Below are 20,369 nucleotides of genomic sequence, written 5' to 3' on the forward strand. Positions count from 1 at the left end.
TTCATATACGATCTTAAATTCTAGTGTTAATAGATGTTATAATTCATTTATAACCTTAAATAGCCGCATTAAACTTCAAGATCAACTCATATATCAGATTCCCTCATTATAGCATATATAACAATATTAAACAATGTAAAATGTGTTTAACATAATCTCTGAAATTAGATTCGTAAGAAATTGTGTAAAATTTGAATTTAGAAAAGATTGTACTTCCACGAGTTCGGGCTACAATGATTGGTAATATCTTAAAATTAGTATGTTATTATTATTTCAACTTATTATGAATTGAACTGTCAAAAAAAAACTTATTATGAATTGAATATATTTTTGAGGAGTTAAGTTCCATGTAGTCCACATATTTACTGTAGTACCGTAGACCACGTATGTTCTGCAACTATAAAATGGCATAAAAACATTGCAAAATGTATGAAACTTGTTATTTTGTGAAATTCATTCTATAAATATCACTATTTCATGAAAAATATTGAAAATCATTTATGTTCGACAAGTAGAACACATATGTTCTGTAATATGTAAATATGTTCTGCAAACTTAACATGTTTTGCAGAATAATGTGTTTTTCACTATTTAACTTGTAGAATGTTTAGGATTGTCAAAATTTTTAACAAAATAATGATGTTTATAGAACATGATTTGCAAAATAACACATTTTGCAATGTTTTTATGCCATTCTATAGTTGCAAAACATACGTGGTCTACGGTGCTACAGTAAATATGTGGATTACATGGAACTTTGTTCTATTTTTGAGATATGATAACGGATGATGTGACGTTTCACTAAAAATGTATTAAGATTTGACAAATATTATTTTAAAATGATGATATATGATGTCTAATGTTATTATAGGTCTTTCGAGACTGGACAAATATAATCAATATGAGAAAGGTTGAATAAAATTATACATAACTAGAATGTCATATTAGAGTTGATTTTTTTACACAATCTATATAATTTTTATTTATAATATATATTAGTTATTTTTAGTTAAGGTATCAACGGGATCATTCATGAAGAAAGGGATCGGGTTTAATCATTGCAGGAGAAAGGAAAATATTATTTAATATTTTATTTGGTTGAGATGAATGAACATGAAAGAAGTGAAATGAAAATTGATGTTATGAACAATTATTATATATTTTATTCTCTTCTCCGATCCATTCCTCGCTATCTATATTAAAACTGGAGTGAATATGCTGTGCTCCTTCTATACTCAATTTTAGCAAAAAAAAAAAAAAACTACTCCCTCTGTTTCATATTACATGTCCAATTTTGATAACTAAAAATTGTTTCAAATTAGTTGTCCTATTTCAATTTTCAATGCAATGTAGTCAATAATTGTATTTCCTAGATGAAATTTACACCACATCTTACTAAATTATATTTCCTAGATCAAATATATCCCACATATTATACTTGGTCAATGCAATAAATACAATAATAAATGAAGGTTTTTTTACAAAAGTTAATTTTTCTTAATATGTGTGATTTATTCAAAAGTGGACATGTATTATGATACGGAGGGAGTACACTTCAGACTTAGGGTTTGTTTGGGTTCTGACTTCTGCTTTTCTTGATCCGTTTGTGTAAAAAAGTAGAAGCACTTTTAAGGAGTTGGGAATGCTAGCTTCCCTCTCACGGCTTCTGCTTCTTTTCCAAGCACTTTATTAACTTATTTACCTTTTTACTTATACTTCACTTCTTTACTTTAAGTAAGAAGTCATTTTTTTTAAGCTTGGCCGAATGGGCCCTTAATTTTTCCAAACCTTCTCTCTTGTCTCTATAATTTTTTATTTATTACATAGTCATTCAATTCCATTCTCCAAGACCAACACAAACCACATGTGCAAACAGTATTACGTTCATGCAAGCAACACAGACAATATGAAACCACAAATCAATACCCAAATCTCTTATATTGATTTGTCATAAGAAATAATGAGAAACACATTTCACATTCAAAGCTCAGCTCTCTCCAACCCCACCATTCTTATTTAGCAACAAAAAAACTTCACATGGGTGGGGGCATTATTTTTTCACAAACAAACACTCACCAGCCTAACCCCATTATTCCATGCCCTTGTCCCGCCCAACCCATTACATTAACCACCGCTACCATCTTTCATAGACACATAAATATCAGTATTATGTTTGCATGTATATAGCCAAATTTTTGACATTGTAAGAAGAAGTTTTTGACATAAATTTTTGACATTGTAAGAGACAATTGGCCAACAACCAATTAATAGTTTTGTATCCACATGCTAAGAGGGCCTCCATCAAGACTTGAACAAGGCCAACTAACCTTACATATCAGTTTTGTTCGAAATTTATTCTCAGATAGAATATAATCTTCCTCTTCGCAATAAATTTTATAATTACATAGCAAGAATGCTGCATTGTGCTTGATAAATCCCAAAATGTGCACGAACAAGATGTGCTTGCATGAGGTATCGTTGAGTAGGAGTAACTAATTAACTCGCCAACTGTGCTACATAGAGAGTATGTATTGACATTAGAAGTAGTCCACAGGAGTTTCAGGGCAGCTTTCGTCGGAGAAAACATCTCGGGTAAAAGGAGGAGGAATGAAAGGTGGTGACGTACATCTTAGAAGAGCCCAATTGACTGCTTGGAAAAATGGATGTTGTCTAATAGCTGATGCACCCTTAGTGGACCCCAGTCGCCTTGCCGGATCCTTGACCAACAACTGTGAGATTAGGTCTTTAGCCGTTGCTGGAACTGTTGGCTCTTTAGGAAACTCGAGGGCTCGAGCCACAATGTTTGCTAAGGTAAGTTCATTGTCCATACCCCTAAAGGGCGTCACACCATAAAACAGTTCAAATATAAAAATCCCTAATGTCCACCAATCAACTGCACTGCCATGGCCCTCACCAGACACAATTTCTGGTGCCAAATACTCGTGTGTCCCAACAAATGACATTGACCTAACATCTACCGGCTCAGCCACAAATTCAGGTCCACTGTGATGAATAGGCTTCTTCTTTCTCTTGAGTTTTGGATTGAAACATGAGACCGCTGGGACAATACAGTTGGGAAGAATGCACGAGGATGAAGCAAATGGAGGAGGATCAATGTGATACTCACTTCTGAAAGGTTTGCCAAGAGGGTCTTGGTTGGAAATAATTTGAGCAGGAGTCGACGTCGAGCTGTCACATTTTAACGATAGATCAAAATCAGTGAGCATAATGTGGCCATCAGATCGGACTAAAACATTTTCAGGCTTTAGATCTCGGTAAACAATTCCCATCATGTGAACATATTCTATAGCTACCACCACCTCAGAGGCGTAGAACCTACAAATAATGAAGATAAATTAGTGTTTGCAAATTGACTTTAGCACAGAGAACTTCATTAATCTAGTAAGACTAATAAAGCAATGAATTATAATTTCTTTATCATATTAGTTCATCACCGCAGCATCCAATAAAAAAGTAATTAAACTGACATTAACAATAATATAATTGCACTTAGACCAACAAAGTACAACTGGTGATCTCAGAATTATAAATAGGAAAAGAAGAGAGCAAGAACAGGAAGCACCATGCAATGAGGTCGGGACCCATGTGTTCCTTCCGGATAAACACCATGTATATACTAGATGTTTACTTTACAATAATATTACAACTCCAGATGAGAGCAGGTATTTGTTTTTTGTCTTCTATACAATGGAGGATACTGACTCGTTGTTGTCTTCCATTTTCACGGATATTATATTGACACATCTTGTGGTACTCTAGAAGACATCACAACTCTAAAACTTTAAGCATTTAACAAATATCATACCTTTTGTGAGACAGTTATCAACATATGTAGGTAAGCAATATTATTGTTTCCCTGCTCAATAACTAAGACATAAGTTGATGCTAAATTACCATAAAATTGGCCGCAATTCAAAAAATAATAAAACAAGCAAAAAGGTATACATTTAGGAACAAAGTATCGTCTACTCTAATAAGTAATTAGTGATAATCTCTAAATGGGAAATCAATAATGGTATAGCGAAGGAAATTCTGCTCCCAAATCTATAGATGTTTAGAGTTCGATTCTCATATTTCTTCCTCCTGCACTTATAATTTAAATACATTACAAGAAAATGTCAGCTACCCAGAAAAACTTCCTCATTTATCTTATAATAGAGTCATGTTTGAGAACATAACCACGTAACGTGTATCTTACTGTACTGTTTTTTTGCATAAACTTGAACAGGATTACTGAGAACTTTAAGGCCAGAAAATTAATCAGGGAAGTTAACAAAAATAAGAATCCCATAAATCCAGGAAAAATAATAACTAGAGCCCCATGATATTGGCTTCTGTGCTACCCTTCCTTGGAAGTTAGACAAGCAAGTAGGTTAAAAAATTCCATAATTTATGCTTCTTATCCCCAGCATTAACAGTAAATAAAGTACTTCTTCACATGCATCCAAATAATGACTCAATTTTAAATTAGAAAGGAAAGTATGGGAGGTAATTAAGCCCTATTTCCCTCAACAGATGCCAATCTACTCCTTGGAAATGTAAAAATAAATCATTATTTCACAGATAAGATGATAACTAACATACTTGCCATTTTTTGTTTGGACGGTTTAATTTTTTCCCTTTCTGAGGTTCTATTTTGTCTTTTCGCGATAAATAAATAATCATATTCACACATGCACCCAAAGGTTTACCAAAAAAACAAAACTGGGTGCTTTTCACTTGCAAAGAAAAATCGGAGCCAAACAAGTTCAAGTAAAATCATGGAGTCAACTTGAGGCTCTGAAATGAACCATACCACCAAGCACATATGACTGTATCAGTAACATGTGACCATGTGTGTGTACATACCAAGAAGCAACATGAGCACATAAAAAACCTCATTTTATTCCAACAATTTGGATTAAAATTTTACGATATCACGTGCACCAGAGCACGCCCGGTAAAACTAACCAACGAACCATCATAATCTGCATTACTTAAAAACCCTTGATCATATAGATTAATCCTAGTGTTTAATCTAATCTTGGTGTTCAAGATGAGCACTACAACACACTGCCCCAAAAACTTACACAATCAGTAGAGTACATGACACTTTAAATTTTAACTTGAAGTGGGTGTGGGGGAGGGAGTAAATCAGAAAAAGTAAAATTGAAAGTGTGTACGAACAGTCTATGATACTACTAGATCTTCATGAACTCAACTAGACAATGACCAGTGTGGGGGCATTCATCTGACAACTGGCTCCAGCCTCTCCACCACAATTATTATCTCTAATCACATCCCTCAATGTTCATTACCAATTTACCATATATATCCAAATATTTCTTCATCTATACCAATTTTTAGATTTCTAAATTTATGGGATTGGACCCAAAAATCATGTCATCTCATAAGGCAAGAAAATTTTAAAATTACGCATAATTTTACAATTAATTAAATCTAAGGACACTACCATGTACTCCCTCCGTCCCAGTCAATTGTTTACGTTTACGTACCTGACAGCGGATTCGTGAAACCGCTTGGCAGGCTGGCGTTGGCGCAGAACATGAAGATCCCCGCCGGGACAAAACTCGGTGAGCAAACAAGTCCATTTAGGAGAATCCAAGAACCCATACAACGTGGGCAAAAAAGGGTGTTCCAGCATCTCGAGAATCTCGCGCTCCGTCTTAGCTCTCCCCTCTTTGTTCCGACTAGCCAGCTCCTTCTTGTCCATCACCTTGGCCGCGAAAACCGCGTTGTTTTGTCGGCACTTCATCTCCGCCAAGTAGACGCAGCCGATGTCGCCGGCGCCGAGCTTGTGGATGAACTTGAGGTCGGAGAGGAGGAGGGGGGCGGGAGGGTCGGCGGCGGAGGAGGAGGAGGTTCGGCGGCGAATGGCGTCCCAGCATGGGTCGGAGGAGTGGTGTTTGGTGGTGAAAGTGGAGGAGGATGAGGAGCTTATGCTGCGGTTGATGTCGGTGGTAGTGGTGGTGGCGGTGGAGTTGAAGCTCAGGCTTTCGAGATCGTCGGCGAGGTCGTCGCTGATCCATGGTGGCTCCATGGGAGAGTGGGAGAGAGGAGAGTGAGTGATGGGAGAGGGAGAGAGGGAGGGGGTGTAAAAATGGCTCTATGTTTTGGAGTTTTGAGTTTTCTTGTCTTCTGCTACTTGTAGTTGTGGACTTGTGTGGTGTGGTCGTTGTTTGTGTTTGGGCTTTTGTTATTGTGGATGTTTCATGTGTCAAATGTTAAAGTAAATCTTTGTAATTCGAGAGTAGCTTTTTTCATTAAGAAAAAGTTGCGGAATATTATAGTATTAGATAGGGACTGTTTGGATGAGTTTAAAATAAGTGATTCTTGTTTAAAGTAAAATAAGTGAAGTAGAAATTTGAAGTTAGTTGAGACTTATAAGTGATTAAATTGTTTGGCAAAAGAAGTCATGAAACAAAAGCTAGGAATGCTAGCTTTTTATAAATGCTTCTCGACTTTTTACACAAACGGTATGAATAAGTGCTTCTAACTTAAAAGTCCAGAAGCAGGGCTTTTAAGCCCCTCCAAACACCCACATAGTATAAGGATAATGTTTACGGAAAAAATACCAGATATTCCTAGAAGTTATTCCAATTAATTGATTAGCTCATATTAATAATAATGGGCTGATATGTATATAGATCAATTAGTTAAAATCAGCAATTTATTAGTTAGTTATTTGCAAAACAAATAAGAAATATCGGTATACGTATATATAGGGATGGGCGCGGGGTACTTCGGGGTCGGGGAGTGCTATCTCGCCCCCAATCCCCGAATTCAAAACCCATACCCGACCTCACCCCGAATGGAAAATCTTTTCCTCCCCGATCTCCGCCCTGAACGGGGAACGGTGATCCCCGTGTGGATTCAGGGAATTTTATATTTTAATGAAAAAGTAATAATTTTATAATATATAATATACTTTTTAATAAAAAAACAAAATACTAACTCCTAATATACTAATAAAATGATATTATCTCATATTTTTTCAACATCAAATCATATTAAAATTGACTTATAATATAAATAAAAGACAATTCAAAAATTTTAAAATATGTTATATTACAATATAATTATAATCTACCAATAAAAATAAAGATAATTTTTAAATTTTAATAATATTATAAAAGATATCTATTTTTAATAATTTATTTAGTATTATATATATACACACACACACACACACACAATCGGGGTCGGGGATCGGGGGAGATACGAATCACCGACCCCACCCCGATCCCCGGATTTTTTATAAAAATTTCTTTCATCAAACGTATTTCTCAAACCCACAAATTATGAGATTTTCATACTAAGGGGGGGGGGGTGGCTATGAAAATATAAAACATGGGTTTCAGAAATCAAATATTTTTTCTTTTATTTTCATTACTATTTATATCATTTCACGTAAATTATTAGTATAAAATGAAATTAATGACTAAAAAATGTATATAAATATTAATTTAATAATACTTTAAATTAATTATAATTAATAATTTATAGATATTATAATTCAACCATATTCATTCTACCACTCAACTAAACATCTAATATTAGAAATGATACCTCAAACTCATATTAGCTTAACCGGGTTATTAGTTCGAATCTAATACCCTCTCTCTCTAACCAAACAACCCTTCAAGAAGTTAGAACCCTTAGAGTATCTCCAACCCATCAAAACACAAAGCTAAAATTCATTAAATTATGCTCTACTCCAACCACACATAACCCTTGTCTAAAAATATAGCCAACCAATTGATGTTGGCTATATTTGGCCAACCACTACAAGCCTGTAGCAATATCTGTAGCAGAATTTTGTATCATTTATTACCATATGATAATATACATTCTATTTATAACAACTTGAAAGAATAATACTTACTACTTCTGGAATATAGCCAACTACTATAGCCAGTACCATCGAAGCAAAATGGCTTACAGCTTCAACAAATTTTACATAATATCTTAGAGCATCTCCAACGGCGTTAGCTATAATCGCTGGCTAAATTGGACCTGTGAGACATTATGTAAAATTTGCTGAACCTGTAAGACATTTTGCTACAATGGTACTGGCTATATTGGTTGGCTATAATTTAAAAATAGTATGTTATTAATATTTTAAATTGTTAAAATAGAATATATCAGTTCAATATGGTAATAAATGATGTACAATCTTCCTACAGATTTTCTTACAGACCTGTAGAGGTTCGACAAATTTAGCCATCCATAGGAGGTTGGCTAAATTTATAGACAACAGCTCATCATCGTTGGAGTTGAGATTTTGAAGCTGTTGGCTAAATCTTTTTATTTTAGGTATGCCAACTCATCTTTTAGCCAAGGGCTTTAGATGGTTGGAGATGCTCTTACAGGTTTAATTTAGTCAACCACTTTTAGCCAACATCGTTGGAGATGATCTTAGCCTAAGAATCTTTAGTCTTAATTTTAGCACTCCATCCGTCTCTTAATATTTGTCCCGTTTACCTTTTTCACGTTTGCCAATGCACATTTTTAATCATTCATATCTTTAATTTCGTGTTAGTGTTAAATATAAAAATTTTATTGTATTAAAGTATTTACGAATCCAACAAGATCACTCATGAATATATTTGGTCCTATAAATTATACGCAAATTAGTAATTTGTCTCATGTCATGAACAGTTTCGACATTTCAAACGAGAAATGTAAAAAAAACCGAGTATCATTAGCGTTGTGCAACAGAATCGCACATGCAAAAAATATCATCTTTTATATATTATATGTTGTAATAACACATAATAATGTAGAAAACATATAATTAGATTTAGATTCCCAAAATCTAAAATAATTTAGAAAAACGTTTATGGTTGCAAGAGTTTATTTTAAGAATTGCGTACCTATCAAATAATTGATATTTAGCAATAGTCAGTCACCAGAGCATTACTCTAAAGTCTAAACAATAACTCCTTACGTACTTTTTAGTTGTCACATTTTTATTTTTATTAGTTAAATTAATTAACTTTTTATCAAAGATTATAAGTTACTCTTTTATTATTTTTAAAAACTGAAGATTACATCTTAAAGTAGATTAAAAGTTAATTTCGATGACATATTTTTTCTATTTTATCAATTGATAAAATAATAACAAATTTCAGTGTTAGTTTGACCGATACAAAATCAAACGTGACACTAAAAAGGACCTAAGGATTAATATATTTCTCACATTTTAACTGATCATTTATGAGGCGCAATGATAGCCATCTTGCTCTTGGTATGCAATCCTCAGCTTGTCTGCTTGAACCTTCGCATCACAGTTTACACACTGGGTTTCAGCCACAAGATTCATCTGGGTCGACTGACTCACTCCTTACTTCTTGCCTCCTGGATAATGCGTTCAAAACACTGTCTACAGCGCATCACTGAAGGAGCACCCCAAAATTGTACTCAGGCCAAGGTTCCAAACATATCTAAAAATCTAAATTTGTGACGGTATGAAATAACTCCGAAGATGGATTAAAAAATATCTAAATTTGGATCTGAATAGTTAGTCTAAATTTGGACCACTATTATTTACTAATCCAAATATTTTTATATTAAAATATTACTATTTTATTATTTGATGCATGTTATTAAAGATATTTAATTATAAAATAAAATCTCGTAATACATGAAAAGCACACGGCGAGTATGAATACCCTTTTAATATCATGAAACAAAATAATACAAGATAAATAATTTACGATAATACAATTTTAAATACTTTAAAATACATTAATTGAGCATCTGTAGGAATAATATACTAATTCTGAGAATTAGTATCTATATAATATTTAATAATTTAAATTTATTTTTAAGTACCATTTTATCTTTTTAAATTATTTTGTAACATTTTATTTTTGTGTAGTTATTAATGTTATTATTATAATTAATGATGACATTAGTTAATCTTTTTTCAAAATATTTAAAATTAAAATATATAAATATGATAATGATAAATGAATATAAATTTATATTTAGATCAAATGACTAGAATAGGATTTGAATCATGTCCTAAATTTAAATAATTTAATGGTCAAATTTAAATTTATGATCGGAGTTCACTTAATAATAGATGACATAGATAATTCTCCTAGCTCACATATTTATGCTCCTATTGTTTTTGTTGTTAAATTATTTTCTTAAATTTTGGACTTTTTTATATTTCATTATGTCCCAATATATAATGGTTGTTTTGATTTTTTTTGTTTGAGATATAAAAACACCTATTACATATTATTTTTTAATTTTTTTTGATATGAAAAAATAGATACTGAATTTTTATTATGAAAAAGAATTTGAAAAAAATAGGTAAAAATATATGATTTTGCATTTAAATCACATTAAAAGTCAATTGATTATTATTCTAGAATGGGGGGAATATTATTCTTTTCTCTGACGCAAATTCATATATAATCATTGGTTCTTTGACAAACCTGTGATAACTAAAATATATTCCATGGAGAGCACGATTGGATATCCCAAGTGGTGGGCTTATCCTCTGTTGTCTCGGGACACCGCGTTCGACTCTGGCTCACCCGAGAATTATTAGAACACATACTAATTTGTAAGGCATATAAGCCTAAATATATAGCCACCGTTGGATAGCAAACCACCAGATCCTGTCCGTTGGATGAGAAGGACTACCCGCAATGAAACATTGCAACCCCGCAATGTTTCATTGCGGGGTAGTTAATAAACCCCGCAATGAATCATTGCGGGTATCTTTTAAAAAAAAAAACACCCCGCAATGAATCAATGCGGGGTCTATTTTAGAAAAAAAACATACCCACAATGACTCATGGCGGGTGTCTTTTTCAACAAAAACTATCCACCTCAACCCACCACCTTGTTAATCAAATTTAACACCCCGCAATGAATCATTGCGGGGATGAAAATTATGTAAACTATCCCCACAATGAAACATTGCGGGGATGAAAATATTACTTGTTTTGTTTAAAATATTTTAAAAAGTTCAATAAATTGTAAGAATTTATACTACTTCAGCTAAAAAATATTAATATATGTGTTCTTACTAATATTTCACTAATTTAAGTAACATTTATTAATAATTTAGATATTTTTCTTTGATTTGTTTTTGTTTGAGTATTATTGATTTGCATTTGTTCGAATATATATTCAGAACACTACTTTTACATACGAGAACTGGAAAAAGTTAATAATTTGTCAAAAAAACTCTTCTTATATGTTCTTAATAATATTCGACCAATTTAAGTGATGTTAATTCATAATTTCGATATTCATCTTTGATTTTAGTATTTTCGAGTATATTTGAAAACACTACCAGTACAAAAGAGAATTGGAAAAAATGAATAATTTGTAATAAAATAATTCAACTTTAGCTGCAAAAAGTAAATCAACCTTAAAAGAGCATGTGAACTATGTAGTTCAAACATATGTTCGATATATTTAAGAAACAAGCAGTAGTGTTCAAATAAGTAAAATTATTCGTATAGCAAAAAGACATAAAATATTTAATAAGATAAAAATATATAGAAATTAGATAGAAAATTATTCATATATTGTACTAAGAAAAATTAAAATTTTCTCATTACTTCTAATATTAACAATATTTTTAATATAATTTAAAATGTTAAATAAACTCTACAAGGCATATGATATGTGAAAGGAGGGGTAAAAGGGTCCAAGGAAAAAAAGGAGACTCCCAGCAATGAAACATTGCGGGGACTTGTATCCCAGCAATGATTCATTGCGGGGACAAGTATACCCGCAATGTTTCATTGCGGGATTGCAATGTTTCATTGCGGGGAGTCTCTTTTTCAACCGTAGGATCACAGCAACGAGTGGTTATGATTTGGTGGCTGGAAACCGGTCTTTATCCACCGGTGGCTGTGGACCTGTTCCCATATATATATATATATATATATATATATATATATATATATATATATATATATATATATATATATATATATATATAGGGGTTTGTTCAAATACAAACCAACTTTATCATAAAAACCTAAAAACCAATTTCAAAACTAAACAAATATCCCCCCAAACTCTTAAAAACTAACAATATCCCCCCCTAGCTTTGCCATCAACTTCCCCAAACTTACACTTTCCACCCCGCCACGTCACCACGCCACGTCAGCGCAGGGGCCCCACTGCTGACGTGGCACTGCCACGTCAGCACTGGGCCACACCCACTGCTGACGTGGCAGTGCCACGTCATCTGCCACGTCAGCACCTGCTGACGTGGCAGTGCCACGTCATCTGCCACGTCAGCAGTGGGCTGACCCGGTGCTGACGTGGCAGCTGATGTGGCAGTGCCACGTCAGCAGGTGCTGACGTGGCAGATGATGTCAGCAGTGGGCCCCCCTGAAAATTAAAAAAAAATAAAAAATAAAAAGATTGGAGTGCTCATAGCAAAAATGGGAGTGGAAATAGTGGTTTTTAGGTTTGTATGAGAGTGTGGTTTGTAGTGGAATAAGCCCCTATATATATATTCCATGGAGAATGAGATTATTTAGTCAAGACATGTTGATTTTATTGCTTTGCTTTATGCATGGTCAGACTTGTTTACGTGGGGATATCTTCTTTGCTGCTTGCTTCCTGTTCCTGTTCCTGTTCCAGAGCCATAGTCTCTCTAATTAACATAGATATATAATTTCTTTTATTAAAGTCATACTATCCTAGAATCAAATATCATTTAAACAATGTTGCCAGAAAAGTGTAATGTAGCAAGTAGTAAACTTGGTATTAGACATTTTTAGTAACTTGCATCTGCCTATAAATATTGTACACTATGATCTATACATATATTATTATACAACATTGATGTCTGATCACGAAGAGCCGTATGTTTATATTCTTACAAAATCAGAAGTTTTGCCTGAACATCTCAAACTCAAAATGTTCTCCAGTGTCAACATCATCTTTATTATGCAAACATATATCCAAAGTGGCACTCCTTATGTCGCAAAATTTTGGAAGTTCAGGTGGTACTGCACACCGAATCAGAGCCCAGTTCAAGCCGTGGAAGAAGGCGTGCTGCTTGATTTCTGCTGCCCCTTTCACGGAACCTAACCTGCTTTTCGGGTCCTTTATCAATAATCGTCTCATCAAATCTATAGCTTGTGAACTTATCATCGGGCTTTCGGGAAACTTGACACACTCTGAAGATACTACATTGCATAATGTATCATCGCTTCCAGTACCTTTGAAAGGTGTCTTGCCATATAAAAGCTCATAAAAGAAAATGCCAAGTGTCCACCAGTCAACTGGACTACCGTGACCTTCCCCCTTTATGATCTCTGGGGCTAGATATTCATGAGTGCCCACAAAAGAATTTGATCGGGCACTTGTTGGCTCCACTATCAGCTGTGGCATTGGGCTGCTCTGAGCAGCTAGATCAGATTTTAGTTTCCTGGTTCTTGATTCAAGCCTGGGTGTGAAGCACGGAACTTGCCATGCTGGTTGGAGACAAAACGGATCTATGCATCTAGAATCTGTGCATGGACTCGAAACTCTTTTTGGGGATTTAATCGGTGGAGAAGATTTCAGTAGTGTCGGAGTAGCAGCACATCTGAGTGACAAGTCAAAATCAGTAAGCATGATGTGACCGTCTTCTCGGACCAAAACATTTTCTGGTTTTAAGTCACGGTATACAACTCCAAGCATGTGAAGGTACTCGAGTGCGAGAAGGACCTCAGCAATATAAAATCTGCCATGGTTACACAATATTAGACCAAGATATTTGCTGAATCGTAAATCGATATAGTAGAAAAGCTACAAAGGTCAAGTTCATTGCATATTTAATGGAATCGAGAAGTATACCGAAACTTAAAAACATTGTGTACAGCTCTCGGGCAAAATCCCAAAATAGCATGTATGCCTTTATCTAAATACTAATACTCTTTATATTTGGGTAGAGATGATTTTTTTAATTGAATATAGTTGTACTATACAAAAGCTTCAAGCAAAATGAAATTTTCTACCTTACTGCTGGTTCAGAGAAACTCTTGCTCAGTTGCTTCTGCCGAAGAACATGAAGATCTCCACCTGGACAATAATCCATAACCAAGCAGGAGAATTTATTTGTCATGAATTGTGCATAAAGCGTAGGGAGAAATGGGTGGTCTAGCATTTGCAGTATCTCTCTTTCTGTTTGAACCCTGGGTATTTTCTTCCTGGCAGCCAAAAACTCATTGTCCATCACTTTCACAGCGAACAGGCACTCTGCACCAGTAAGCTTCCCAAGATACACATTACCAATGTCCCCACCACCAAGTTTCCTAAGCAACTTAAAATGCCTCAAACCTAAACTTCCGTGCTGATTTAGGACACGCTGAATGGCATCCCATTTTGTATCTTTTGACATGTGAGGCCGATAGCAGGCATGAGACCCACTTAAATTGCTCTCCTCACTAAAGGTTGTAGAACTGCTATACTCCCCGATGCTGCTCTTTGAACTCTGAGAAAAATCCCCTTTATCTCCCGAATGTGATTTTTCATCAGCTCTTAGTACAATAGTTTTCTGTCTCTCACTACATACTGAACTAAAACCTAATTTGTGAGCACTGGAGTCTACAGAACTTAGACTCAATTTACTGCTAATGTTTGTACTACTTGAAGCTGGAGATTCTCGCTCTTTCTCTTTGCATGGAGTCTTTTCTACAGTGTCAGGTGTGTGACTGATCAGTTTGCCGAGACAAGGGACCGAATCATTATCAGAAACTCCACGACTATGAGTGCCACTGGTCTCTGCAGAATCTGGTTCCTGCTTCAGTTTCCTTTTGACAAATTTCTTGTTCCTCAAAGCGAATTTGATTAGATTGGGATCAATTTTCTTAGATTTTGAAACCTTTTTGCTAGTTTCGGAACCAGGTAACGAATCCGCAATATGGCACTGATTTTTCTGATCATTTCCTTTGCATGTTGACTGAATCAAACTTTCATCAGAGTCAGGAATGATCTCATCTAGTACTGGGAGCTGCTTACCACTATGAGGGACCAATGCTGAATGTGACGATTTCTTTGCCCTCCGCCCTAACCTCAGATATGAGATCCTACTACCAATACCAGCAGTGAGGGAAACAGTCTCTGATTGTTTTGACATCCTGGTGACACTATCTTTTTGAAATGACACGTCTGCCAAACGAGTAGAAGTAGCATTTTTCTCTGATACTTCCGCGTCCAGTGCCTGTTGAGATTTAGGTAACGTCTCTGATATATCTGAAGTGCTTGTTTCTGGAAAAAGGGAGATTTCCAACAAATTCCCAGTAACCTCATTTATGGGATTGCCAAATTTACCAGCCTCAACTACCACAGAGCGGTACATTTTCTTATTAGTCCCCACCTCCGAAATTTGTGACGAGCCTCCCAATTTTGACAATCTTTTAGTAGCAGCCATTTCAGAGGCCTGAGAGATGCATAATCCTCGAAGTGCCTGCTTCAGACTAGCAGGCTCTGAAATTCCAATTCCCAATGCTTGAGATGAACTAACTCTGACTGGTCGTTTCATATATTTTTTATGTAAATTCTCCCTCAAAGTTTGTGATGGGCCCATACCTCTACCAGATGCCTGGAATCCGATTGCTTCAAATAATCGGTTAATATCATCTTCTATCGAATATTTTTGTCCTGGCTTTTGCAGGTAATGCTTTTCCCGAGATGCATCATAATCTAATTCTACAACAGGTTCAATTTCACTGTTACCACCTGATATACCCATTGTGCCGATGTGAACTCCAGAACTTAAATTAAGGTTTATCTCATGGATTTTCCAACCCATTAATTAAAGTTGGTCTGAAAGGCAGATGAGCTCGAAACGAAGATCATGTTCCCTCCAGCTCTTTGTCAGTTGTACTGATTTCCAAAATTTGTAAGTAAATTCGGAAATCTGGGACTCTTTTTGAAGTGAAACAAAAAATTCCTGCCACATACAAAAAGCAGGTAAACTTTTCACAGAATTCCAATAATGATATTCAATAATATGATACAAACAATAAAAAAACTCTGATTAGCATGCATTGGAGGGTCCAGCGCATACCGTTTATTTTAAATTTGCAGTTTCTTATTAGTTGCTGTGCATATGGTTTAATATAGCAATATCACCTTGTAACTTTAAAATGTAAAAAATCGATTGACCTTTTAGTCCTCAGTCCCAGTACGATACATCATATATTCAGTACATGAGTAGTACTAATAAGCACTAACATTTGATCGTTTATATGAAACTATCATTATCGACGCCAAGAATTACTTTTTTTTATGTCAAATTATATAAAGACATCCAATCCAGTACATGTACGTTCTATCTGTCCACTATACCAGTGCAGATTAGAGTATTACATTGATAAGTTATCAAGGTTGGGAAGACAACTGAACTAATAATTTTCTTTCTCCTACTTTTGTGCTTGCGTTACTTCATTAATTTAACTATCTAACACGGTAAGTGATCAGATGAAATCGAGTATCACATGAAAAGATACTTAATGAATAGTAAGTTATAAGCAATTAAATCCAATTACCCTAGTAATAAAAGTTTTCCTACTCAGAATGCAATAATTAGGTGACAGTATGTGTGCTACACAATCATGATTAGTGTGGCTAATGATTATGCACATTTAATTTTTAACTTAAAATTGAGTTTTGGATGGTAAACAACAAAAGATTATAACCACATTTGCACTTTCTTTTGACACTTATCGCGGGGCTTGATTTTTGTAACCTACTAACCTGCAGGTAATAATATAGGGCAACAAGCTGGCACTGTTTTCAGTTGGAAAGTGTCATTTTTGCTCCTACCACGGTCCACAAATATCTTACCAAACTTGTAACATGCTTCGGTCTTATATACCTTTCATTTGTAGTACTAATTCTGGTCATATTATATGAACATGTGTCCTCATTATGACTTGAGAATCTTAATTGTAGTATAATTAACATTGATAACTCAGATTACATTGCAGGTGATCATGGCACCAAATATTAATTACTGCAAATCTTTTTTGTATTTGGGGATATTAAACTTAATACATTATATATTGCTATTAATGTCTGACCTACATACACAAAGCATTGACTAACAAGTGGGGAGATTCAATACTCGAAACTAAATTCAAGTGATCAATGATAATTCCGACCTTCACCTAAATCTCTAAACCACACTCATAAATGGCTGGACTGTCTCATCAAGCACTGTGCTATAAGCTAATTTAGATCACCTATTACCTAAACACATTAGTTACCGCGTCACTTGCTGCTTGGATGCAGGAAGCAGATTAACCTAATCAACTAAACATTGTTCAATTTCATAACAAAAATGAACTTAACAAGGCCCACTTAAATTTTAAGTTTCAACTAAGTTACAAAACTACACTTAAGCATATGCCTTTGTGCTAATGTTACTTGGATCATGATTAAACAACTGTAACACAATCTTTTTACAAACTAAACATCTATACAAGTACATATACCCAAAAATACAAACTTCCTAAAAAAAATCAACAAATTTTAAAACTAAACACATATACAGACATCCAAACTAAAACCAACATTTGGGTGTTCAGAGCTAAATCATCTCTCTCTCTCTCTCTCTCTCTCTCTCTCTCTCTCAGCTTATCAGAATAAGTGAACAAAGGAGCTGCAAATAACCAAGATTCAAGAGATCAATACACAGAATACACAAAAAGATGAGATTTTTACCTAAAAAACAAGAACCTTGAAGCTGAAGGGCAGAGAAAAAATGAAGATAGTGAGCGAGTGGAAAGGGAGAGGAGGGAAAAATTAAAAAATGGGGCGGCGAAAAGGAGTAAAAGGGGTGAATCTTTTTAGTGATAATCACGAGAAACTGTATGTGGGTTGCTTTGTGTTGAGCTCTCACTCCCTCTCTCTCTATAATTGTATGTATGTATGTGGATTGTGGAGTATATGTTGGCGGAAAAATATCAAAAAAGTGGGAAGTAAATATGAGAGAGAAAGAGGGAATACAAAGCTAGGAGTAGGTGCTAGGTAAGCCGCAGTCTGACATATGAGTGTGAATCTGTGAATATATTCAAATTTACTCGCTACATAGGACACTCGTGCATTGATTCAAAATTGACTTCCCTGTTTTCAAATTTTAATACTCCATCGCTCCCAGCTTTGACAGTTATTATAAAATTTTATAAAATATGATTTTATAAATTATTTTGAAATTTTATAATAAAATTTTGAAAATAAGTTATGATATTATATTTCACATGTACGTTGAAATATGTGTCAAGTAATGTTAAAAATTATAAAAAAAAATAGAGAATGGGGAGTAACTTTTTTCTTTTGTATTTAATAAAATATGCTTTCTCTTATCTTATTAGGGGGAAAAAGTAAATATTAATTTCACTTTTCAAGTCAGGACTTGTGAATATATATAAAAAGTCAAACGCTTAATAAAAAGGACGAGAGAAAATATTGACATTGTTTGGACTTAAAAAAAGTCAAACTCTTAATAAAATAACACTAACATCTTTTTTGTACATTTTTATAGCTAAATTTTAAAAGAGTCAATGTTGAAAAGGTCTTAAATGGAGAAGATAGATGGACTCTTCACTTATAAAGTTTTTGAGAATCTGCGGATGACCTTTCTGTTGGAGGTATGTTTTTCTTCAACTTCTTCAGATTCAAGTAAATAGCATGTATGGAGAGTTTGTTGGAGCTGCTCTTGTTATGCTTAGAGTCAAGAACATATAACTATAGGACCGTTTGGTTGGACTTAAAAGAAGTGATTTATTGGTTAAAGTAAAGAAGTGGAATAGAAATGAAGTTGGCATGGACTTATAAGCTGCTAAAAGTGTTTGAATAACGTGATTTATAAGTTTTTTAAAGTGTTTGGATAACTTAACTTATAAGTTAGTATAATTTCGTAATTTTATAATATAATAATTTCTTTCTTTTAAAAAATAAATTATTATAATATAAGACTTTTTATTATTAATACATGAAATATTTTACAAGTACAAAATATTAAACTTTGCATTAAAAGAAAAAAGTAATAACGGCCGGTAATACAAATAAAAAAGCACATCATTTATTTAATACTTATATTTATTTAATACAAGTAAAAAAATACCTTTTATTATTAATACATGAAATAGTTTAGCAAGAACAAAAAATAAGAAAATTACTGGTAAAATCCGATAGCAATCTAGCATGAAACATAATATAATGCAGCCAACTACCAGCTTCTTGTTTGCAGCGAGAGAGATCTGCTGAGTTGGTCCAGAAAGAAGTTAGAAGCTGAGTAGGAAGAAGAAAAGCTAGGAAATCAAGCTTTTTTTGCTGGGCTTTTTTTGGTTGGAATAAGCACTTCAAAAGGTATTCCCAAAGAGAGAACAGGCTTTCGAGTTTTTAAGCCCATAGGCTGTATTCCCAAACACCCACTATAACTAAAACATTAGTTGTGAGTAACTATACATCTATCATTAATATATATTATCTGTTGGAGGATCCCGACCAAAAAGAATTTCATTGTCCAAGATTCCTGCTTGAAACACCTGCCAGGCTCCCATGGCTTACCAACTTCTTCCACTCCATTTTACTACAAGTGCTTGAGCTCTGTTCGGAGAACCACCTGTCATTGCTTGCCTTCATTGGTCACTCCATGTACATTAACAACGTTATTGATCATTGCACCCTGAGCATTTTCTGGACCCATTGCTAACCCAATAATCTCATCAGCTAAATCTTGTGTTTCATCAAAATTCACCGACTATTGAGCTTCATTTGGGATCAAAACGTTCATAAGTCAGGATGGTCCACACATATTCTCATATCCCAATCATCTAAAAACTCTTCCATTACTCCTATCATCCTGTGAGCGTATAGAGCCTATGAGACACATCCTTTCCAAGCCAAGCTACAATATACACCACGCTATTACGAGCTGAAAACACATCCATCGTCTATCTTTAATCAAGATATCGTTCTCGGATACAAGGTCATAAACCTCAACATGAGCACCTAAATGAAATTTTTTATGACTCTGAATGCTTTTATATTGTTTATATCAAGAATCACAAATTTGTATCCTTTGATTATTGCCCGTAACAGAATATAGATAGTCCATAATTAATTTCTGAAACGCAAAAGAACGGAATGATGCTCACAGTGACATGACGGAGCATACCATTAGACTTATGATGCATTACTTCAGTAGTATTGTTGTTACCATTTTCAACAGGAATGGCGGGGTGAGCACCATGAACATTGATTTTGAGGTTTCCTGGATTTAGTGGAATCCAGTGAAACGTCATTTTGAAAAAATACGCTCTTCTACAGACAATATATGTAACTTGAATTATCATCCTCTT

The 20,369-nt window shown here is 34.3% G+C and overlaps 2 protein-coding genes across 2 annotated transcripts; both read right to left on the reverse strand.

The window, feature by feature from the left end:
* Positions 1–2,308: 2,308 nt before the first annotated feature.
* On the reverse strand, positions 2,309–6,224 carry LOC108210062 (serine/threonine-protein kinase D6PKL2). The gene is made up of 2 exons (XM_017381310.2): positions 5,517–6,224; positions 2,309–3,336 (listed from the first exon to the last, which is right to left on the reverse strand). Exons 1-2 carry the CDS (start codon positions 6,059–6,061, stop codon positions 2,538–2,540), a joined length of 1,344 nt encoding a protein of 447 aa, XP_017236799.1. The 5' UTR covers positions 6,062–6,224; the 3' UTR covers positions 2,309–2,537.
* Positions 6,225–12,711: 6,487 nt separating this feature from the next.
* Positions 12,712–18,047, reverse strand: LOC108210029 (serine/threonine-protein kinase D6PKL1). The gene is made up of 3 exons (XM_017381268.2): positions 17,728–18,047; positions 14,016–15,952; positions 12,712–13,741 (listed from the first exon to the last, which is right to left on the reverse strand). The coding sequence occupies exons 2-3, from the start codon at positions 15,809–15,811 to the stop codon at positions 12,898–12,900; spliced, it is 2,640 nt and encodes an 879-aa protein (XP_017236757.1). The 5' UTR covers positions 15,812–15,952; positions 17,728–18,047; the 3' UTR covers positions 12,712–12,897.
* Between the last annotated feature and the right edge of the window lie 2,322 nt (positions 18,048–20,369).

The sequence above is a fragment of the Daucus carota genome, chromosome 2 (genome assembly GCF_001625215.2).
Source record: "Daucus carota subsp. sativus chromosome 2, DH1 v3.0, whole genome shotgun sequence".
In the NCBI taxonomy this organism is placed as follows: domain Eukaryota; kingdom Viridiplantae; phylum Streptophyta; class Magnoliopsida; order Apiales; family Apiaceae; genus Daucus; species Daucus carota.